Source organism: Mobula hypostoma, chromosome 14 (genome assembly GCF_963921235.1).
Source record: "Mobula hypostoma chromosome 14, sMobHyp1.1, whole genome shotgun sequence".
Lineage (NCBI taxonomy): Eukaryota > Metazoa > Chordata > Chondrichthyes > Myliobatiformes > Myliobatidae > Mobula > Mobula hypostoma.
The window spans coordinates 13,828,539-13,836,872 of record NC_086110.1 but is presented as its reverse complement, the minus strand read 5'-3'; the positions used below and the strand labels follow the sequence as shown (position 1 = coordinate 13,836,872).

The 8,334-nt window shown below is 41.9% G+C and overlaps 1 protein-coding gene across 1 annotated transcript in view; it reads left to right on the top strand.

Annotated features, from left to right (window-relative positions):
• The first annotated feature begins 2,404 nt into the window (after window positions 1–2,404).
• Window positions 2,405–8,334, top strand: part of LOC134356590 (natural cytotoxicity triggering receptor 3 ligand 1-like) — a 65,266-nt gene continuing 59,336 nt past the window's right edge. The window contains exons 1-5 of the mRNA XM_063067550.1: window positions 2,405–2,526; window positions 4,228–4,307; window positions 5,301–5,381; window positions 7,092–7,166; window positions 7,353–7,658. Of these exons, the coding sequence (XP_062923620.1) occupies window positions 2,405–2,526; window positions 4,228–4,307; window positions 5,301–5,381; window positions 7,092–7,166; window positions 7,353–7,658 (664 nt within the window). The remainder of the gene's footprint in view (window positions 2,527–4,227; window positions 4,308–5,300; window positions 5,382–7,091; window positions 7,167–7,352; window positions 7,659–8,334) is intronic.

The following is an 8,334-nucleotide window of genomic DNA, read 5'->3' as shown; positions in this document are numbered from 1 at the left end:
TGGGTACGTCTCTAATCATGATTTTTGGCGCCTGCTTTATCTGAGGGGTGGTAGAGTCCCGCACAGACTGATGTTCCTTGCCATGGCGCGTGCTTAATTTAGATCGAATAGCCCCATCCCTTCCATCCCCTGTCTCAACCTCTAACTCCCATCCCCCTACGGCTCCTCCTCCTTTTTCGGTTTGCGGATTTGGTGCTTCTTGGCCACCTCCATCAATTTTTCAAAACATCACGTCACGTACTCAAAATTCCAATTAGGGTCCCCATTCCCGTTCGCCACTTCTTCCTCCCAAGTCTGAATCAGGGGGATCTTAAACCTAACCCCTAGGGCCAGTCTCCTTGAGACCACCCATAGAGATCAATGCTAAAGTTTATAGTGTACCAGTCATCCCTGGTTTCTCTTACTACTGTGTCCGCTGGCGACCCTGGGAGCACCAGATGGTCCTCTGCCTTCTGCTAGGTCTTTTTTTTTTACAGTTTTCATTCGTTTTTTGTCTTCTTATTTACTTGCAAGTTCTTTCCTTGCGTTCCCGGCCGCCGAGGTTTCGCCGCAGGAGCAGCAGAAGCCGCTCGACTGCTGGCACTTCCCATTTTCTGCAAAAGAGAGTAACTATACCGCGCGCTCGTTATTATTTCACACAGAATCTTATCTATAGCGCTCACCGGTGTGTTTCTTCCGTCCTTCCACAGTTCTCTGAGTTCGGTTACGCAATAGATCGGTAGCTACCTTGGTACCCCTACGAGCACCCCCTGCTGTGCCCCTTTCAGCTAGGACGCAAGGCACCAGTCTTCCCCTTTCAGCGAGGAGACTGATTTTCCTTCCCAACTTGGAAGGTTCCTTTCTGTCTTGCCTCTCCTTTTCGGCCTAGGGTTCTTTTTGCTGGATCCTGCTCTTATAGCCTCCCCCTTTCAGCTCGGAGACTAAATTGAGGATCCCATCCTAGTGGCCAATCTGTTGCGGATAAACCTCAGGAGCAGCAGACAGAAGAAATCAGGCCGACTCGGAGAATTATTTCGGACAAAAGGACTTTAATTATACATGATATCACGGAGAGCTGTGTTGAGGGGCTCTGCTTAGCTTTCAGACACGGTTCATTATATAGACACAGCGTACGTAACTAAAAGCACTTAACAAGAATATTGCTTGACTTTGAACTTATAACTAGATTGCAACAAACAAGAACGTTACGTGACTTTAAAACTTGAACTAAATCACAACGTTTTGGTCGCAATCCAGCCAGCGCTGCAACCTTTAGTTGAATCTCAGCTAAATCTCAGGAACATTCACAAGCCATTAGGTTAACACGCTACATATCCAAAGAGTCTGAAATTCTTCTACAGAGAGGTAGTGGTCCCATGCTGGAAGCAGGTATAAAAACGGCTACGTAAATACTTCGCTCTGAATGGATGGAACGGTTGGAAGAGTCCTTTTCCGTGACGCACTCCAGGATTCAATGTTTTCTTTTAGCTAAAGATCTACAACAAACTCCACGTGCAGGTCAACAGGAAATTACAAATCGGAGAGAATAGAAATGCACTAACGAGCCCGCTGATGATACCATGGAAAGACTTCGTGGTTAAAATTTACGTGTCTCAAAAATCGATTTGCGGACTGTTGGCTTTTTTTTTGAAGCTCGACCTTTAGGTTACAGACAATGGATTTTTTTTTAAAAGGTGTCTTCAAAGCCTCTTCCTCGCAACTAAATGTTTCTAATTTTTTTTTCTGCAAAATCCGTGTTTCGATTCTACGACGTGTGCATTCTGGAAAGAGAAAAATGAGAGGCTTCATCACAATATGAAATAAAACAGAGTTTTAAGTTTTAATTTTTAACCATATCGATTACTGACAACCTTCCAAGCGTGAAAGGTTACATCACGAGCGACTATTGGAGAATGATGGCGGTTTATTTTCATTTAAGGCAGAGAATAATGAAATGTCGTCGGATATAGACGTCAGATCGCACACTGAAATAAAGAAGTGGCCGTTCTATGAATAAAAGGATTTTTATTTGTGTAATTAATTTCACAACCGAGCTAGATTGTAGAATGACATAAATGACTTTTAAGTGTCGTCAAAGTTGTATTAAAATGGATGAAGACATCAGTTTGTTTCGAATCAAAATATGTAAATCGAAATGGAATGAAAAATTGCCTGAGAGGCGAAGACAACTTGAAAATTATAGCTTCATCATCTCCATTCAGGGCCACGAACAGTGAGGCAACAAATCACTTGCGTGTCGGTTAGGTTCGTCTACTGCAGCCACAGCTACCGATGCGGCCTCATCTACTTTGTTGAGACTCAACGTAAACTAGGGGATCAACTTTTCGATCACCTTCAGTCCATCCCGAAATGTAGAATTTGCTAGTAGCCAATCGTTTTTATTCCTATCCATTCACGTTCCGACATGGCGATTCCTGTCCTCTTCTTACGCCTTCATGAGGCTACTCTCAGGGTGGGCGAGCAACACCTCGGATTCGGTTTCGGTAGCCTCCAACCTGACGACATGAACATCGACTTCTCCTTCAGGTATTTTTCCCTCCCACGTCTCTCTTCTGTTCCCACCTCTGCCCTCTTATCTTCTCAGCTCTGCTGCCTATAACCTCCACTTCTGACCCACTTCTTTCCCTTTCTCTCGTAGTCTACTCTCCTCTCCTATTAGATTCCTTATTTTTCAGCTCTTTGCATTTTCAACCTCTTACCTCCTATTTTCTTACTTCATCCCACCGCCGAACCGTACACGCTTCCCTCCACCCACCAAAGCACACTCAACTTGGCTTCAGCTATCACAATCTAACTTGTCCTCCTCCTCACCAACTTTTTATTCTGGCATCTTCCCTCCTGCTTTCCAGTCCTAATGAAGGGTCTTGGACAGAAATGTTGACCGTTCATTCATTTCCATAAATGCTGCCTGATCTGCTAGTGTGTTGCTCTAGATTTCCAGTATCTGCTGAATCTCTTGCACAAATGAACACTGTGAGCTAGAGACAATGTGGTGTGTCTCACGAGGAATTGCTTATATAGCTGCCGCTGAGAGAAGGGAAGAAGGAGCACACAGCATGCTGAAGTCCCTTTGGACTTGGACCCAATTTTCTCACCATGTTTTCAAAGACTAGACTGAAGTAATGCAGGACCATGGGGATTAACATTAGGTTGTATAGCGCAGTAATTTCTGGACAACAACCGCAAAATATTCCAAAGAAAAGCGCTGTTCGCAAAATTGGAGGAAACATGGAGATTAACAGCTGATCATAGAACGTCAGTGGAGAACGAAACAGATCTAAGATTTCTGTGTGATCGCCCGATGAACGGTGGCAAAGAAGGCATTGATTTTGTTTCTCACTCTTTTATTCTTCCACGTCTACCGAGAACCTTTCACGTTAAAGTGCAAGTGCAGTGGAATTTGTAATCCTTGCAAGATACCTGCAAGTATTTGTTTTTAACAATGACAACGTTCCAGACGGCTGGATGAGATTTTATGTGATAAACCCATGCACATGGTAATAGTCAGATAATGCACAATTCGTGGGGTTTCCCGAATAGTGTGACACGTCTCTTGAGAAAAATATTCCAGTAGTCTTCAGAGTTAACTGGGACTGTCAAATCGAAAACGCTTTAAACAACTGATTTTTTTTTTGGGGGCGGGGGGTAAATTTCAAAACTTCACAAATCCTCCAAAACGAAAACAAAAGTTAAACATTTAAAAATCTTTAATCTCCAAATAAATGTTTTTCTTGGTTAACAATACTTTCAAACAGATTAAACACCGTTTATAGCAGTGAATACATTTCAATTAACAGACATTTGACGATTTCAGTGGAGTCTGGCTAGTATTTGTAAGGTGTATTTTAAATTGTTAAGATATCGCTACATTGTTTTACCCTCGACTGTGATTCTTATTATTGCCTTCTATAAACCAGTCGGAGAATATTGCTCTCACCTCTAAAAGTCAGGTAGGTATATTTTTCACACAAATTAATTTCATATGAGTGGGACAATTGCATCCTATCCTTCTTTCTTCTATTGACCTTAACATGAGGCCGCAATTGGAGAATACACTGCTGGTTTACGGGAATAAGTTATACGTGCACGGAACACATTTTCGTGATTACGTCCATGTCTATAATCAAGGATCAATTAGATAAATCACGCATTAACCCTATGTTATTATCACATCGCCCTTCTATCCCCGGCATTCGAAGGAACACCCCCCCCCCCCCCCCCCGCTAGCCTAGAGGAATACATGAGATCATACAATTTCAACCCATTTGAAATCCTGGATCACCAGGATTTCAACCCATTTCGTCCAGGTAGACCCAGAAAACTATCCCAGCTAGACTGATTTTCTTGCGTTTGGACCTTATCACAATAAACCTTTTCTATCTGTGTACCAATCCAAATGTTCCCAGCACATTATAATCGTACCCGATTCTACAAATTGATCCTGTACTCTATTCCAGTTACCAAGTCCCTTCGCTTTGGAAAGCTTGCCTCACATCTATTTAAATGTATTGTTTCTCAACTTGAATCGATGCATTCTCATTTTCGATTAATCTGTTCTGGGTAAAAGACTGTAACCATACCACTGCTTACACCCCTCATGCTTTTATATACCTATATAAGCTCACCACTCAACCTCCTGTGCTCTAGGGAAGAATAACCCCTGACTCTGCCTACAACTAAAACATGCTGTCCCGCAAGTGTATTTGTGAATATTTTCTGCACTATTCCAAGCTTCATCGCGCATTTTCTATGGTCGGATGATTTGAAATGCACAGAATACTCTTATTATGCTTCAGCAACGACTTGTACAGTTGAATATTACGGCCCAGGTGCTGTACTCATTGCGACAACTGTTGAATAAATGTGTCGATTACCTTCCTCACCAGTCTATCCATCTTTTTTGTCAGCTTCAATGATCAATCTACGTCTACCCCTCAGTCACGTTGTTTTACTTCAACGCCCTGGACAATCTACTGTGCAATACCGGCCCTAGTTTAATTGACCAAAATACAATTTGTGCAAATGTCTGAGTTATATTCTATCTGCACTTGCTTGACCTGCTTTCGCAGTTTATCGTCGTAGTTATCTTTCACGGTCACCACCAATGTCGTTGCATCCCGAAAGATATCAACTAAGTTAAAATATTTTCATCTAAATATTTCGGAGATGACAAACAATACTAGAACTGGAACCTACCTGTTCAGTACACCACTAGTTGCAGGCGGTCATTCTTGATATCAAATTTCCACTGTCACCTTCTGAGTCCCTCTACCAAACCAACGTTGTGTTGCTGTGCTCAGGTGGCTGGTTCACCCTGGCTCCCATGTCACCTGGCTTTCCATGCAAGCTTGCCATACGGGACCTTGCAAATGTCTTTGAAGGTATAGTCCAATTACTGCCCTCAGCAATTTTCTTCATCACCTCTTCAAAACAACTCAATCAAATTTGTGAGATGAGATTCCAAATGACAAATCCATACTACGGTCACTATTTCAACTTTTGCCTTTCCAAATTGTGATAGATTCTCTCCCTCCGATACACTTTCTACGCACCGATGTTCGTCTCGCCACCTTCAAATCTCCACTTGTCCTTGCAGATCTTCTTAAATAAATGCACATTTGTTACTCTCCAATGCTGCGGTAACACTCATCCTTGTTATAAACGATGCTGATATCATTTCAATAGGCCTGACAATTTCTCCTCCAGCTTCTCAAAATATCAAAAGATACATTTGATCAGGTGCCGTATGTTCATCAAACGGACTGTGTTAATTAAACCGTGAGCACCCCATTCCCCCGACGCCTCTATTTTTCTCACGTGAATCTTTTAAAAAATAATGTTAATTCCCCTTAATCCCTTGGCTTCCCTGATTTTCACCACAGTGATGGGAAATAATAATTTACAGCTCAGGCATCACGATTTCTCGGTCTCAATTTCCTTATTTCCTCTTCCTTGTATACTGAAGTTTGTATCATGCTACATTTGTGCTCTTATGACTTCCCTCAGGTGTACTACAATATAGCTTAAATTTCGGTTGTGAATTGCTTGAACTCGTTTCCTATAGACGATGCAGGTCTCCTTTCTCCGAAACAGTGTCTAAATATCGTCGAGAACCGGGATTCTATAATCCTGTTGGCCGAGCCATTCTCTTCACTAGTATCACTCATGAACATTCGCGGCAGTTAATAGAGGGCATCGCCTTGAAGTAAGAGAGAAAAAAAAATGAGGATGGTGAAGCAGGTATGTTACGCAAAGAGTGTTAGGCGACTTGGCAGTGCCTAGGGGAGTACTGATATTATCACAACAGTTAAAAGACATTTAAACATGCCCATGAACATGCAAAAAAAAAGAGCGAGCAGATAGAATTCAATTTGCATTTTGACCGATACAGGCATCATTGGTCGAAAGACATTTTCCTGTGCTGTGCTAGAATTACTTAACGATAGGAATCAATAAAGGGCTGCAGCTTATATCACTTAGACGCAGTGAATCGGGAAGGACTAGAACATAGGAAACGCCTTGTGTGAATTCGGAATGCCCCGAAGGCTATATGTGGAAGTAGGAAAGAGCTGAATGAGAAGGAATCTGATAGGAGAGGTCATTGGGCTATTGGCGAAAGTAATGGAGGAGCAGCAGAAAAGCGAGATGAGGAGGAAAAAGAACGCAGAATGGAAAATGGAAAACGGTGAAGTGTGTACGGGAGAAATTACTGAAAGTTAGAGAAACCAATGTTCATATCAGCAGATTGGAGGCTACCGAGACGGAATATAAATCCACTTATCAAGTTCCATCTCTTTACGTCCCCTCCCTCCACTTATCACCTGCCAGCTTATACGCCTTTCCCTCCCCTATCTCCTTATTGTGGCTTCTTCCCCCTTCCTTTCCAGTACTGAAGAAGGACCTTACCCCGAAACATCGACTATTTCTCTTTCATCATTAATGCTGAGATCCGCTCGCGCGTTGTGTGTATTCCTCGCGATTTCCTGTATCTGCAGCATTTCTTCTACCCAAGGCAACATGGAACCTTGACCACATGACTTCATATATTACGAGCACTTGATTATTACATCCGATGAATTTCTATCTTTCAGGTGGACCACTCTCATTTGCAATGTCGGTGGATGCAAACGTTTGGCGCTTGGCGCTTCTCGCCGCGTTTTGGCCAGGTACGCTTAAATTTTTGTTCCCAATCTACGAAGCAGATATTTTATAATACTATACATTAATTACCCCCAGCAAATTTAGTCATAGTAAATATTCAATTCGCACACCATTGTTCTGCCTATTTTGTCAGTTGATTCTTCGTCCAATGAATAAAACTCTTTTCATCATTCTCCCTTATGCTTTGTCAGCCGCAAAAGCAACTTCGACCAATGTGGAACAATTCCCTCCAATCTTAAGAGTCCCAATCGGTGAAACTGATTCCATGTTCTGCAAATATCCAATATTACAAGATACTGCTGAAGTTTCGTGGTGGAAGGAGGGTCAGAAGGCATTTATAGAACCAAACAGCAGAAATAAGTTCAATGTAAAGAAAGGCAGGGGCACATTTACTCTCCTGAATGTGAGCTACTCAGACGTCGGTGTGTATTACTGTCAAGTGAAAAGTCAACAACAAATATTTGGAAATGGAAGTGGATCTCAGCTTATTGTGCTAAGTAAGTGGAACATTTTCATCTTTTTGCATTTTAGGAAAACCCGAGATTGCGGAAATGTTTTGAAATGGTATTGCTGTTTGAAAATTTGTGCCACTAATTCGCTTTACACCTGTTTTTTTGAAAAAAAGAAAATATCATTTTGGAGTTTTTCGGATTATTCTGTTTATTATTTCAATGTGAACCTGGCGATTGGCTTTTGCTCCACTTATTATTTGAACCGTTGATATTTCCAACCATGTATTTGTTATATTCCTACACAATGCTCCCCACCCTCTCCGTGCATTTACCTATTCTTCAACCAGCCCCAACAACTTCAAACAATCAAAAACATTAAACAGCGAATGAACAGAACCACCTCATTTTTAGTCAAAGGATTTGATTCAGGTTAGCTAAGTAGAGATTGGGAGCAGTAGACAAATTGTGTTGAGGGGCAAATCAGAAGCCATCTAATTCCAAGCGAAGCGTTGTTGAGGTAAAACGACGTCCGCCCGTTCCTCAGCCTGCTTTTATACTACCACATCTCGACGTATTTTACCGATTTCTATCCTGCATTTGTTTAAACGTATAGCCACAAATATTTATAAGTAATTAATTTACATCGTCCATACTGCCAAACTCTCGAAGAGCTTTTGGAACGGGGAACATCGAAACACTGTAATCAACAGTTCAGTAAATT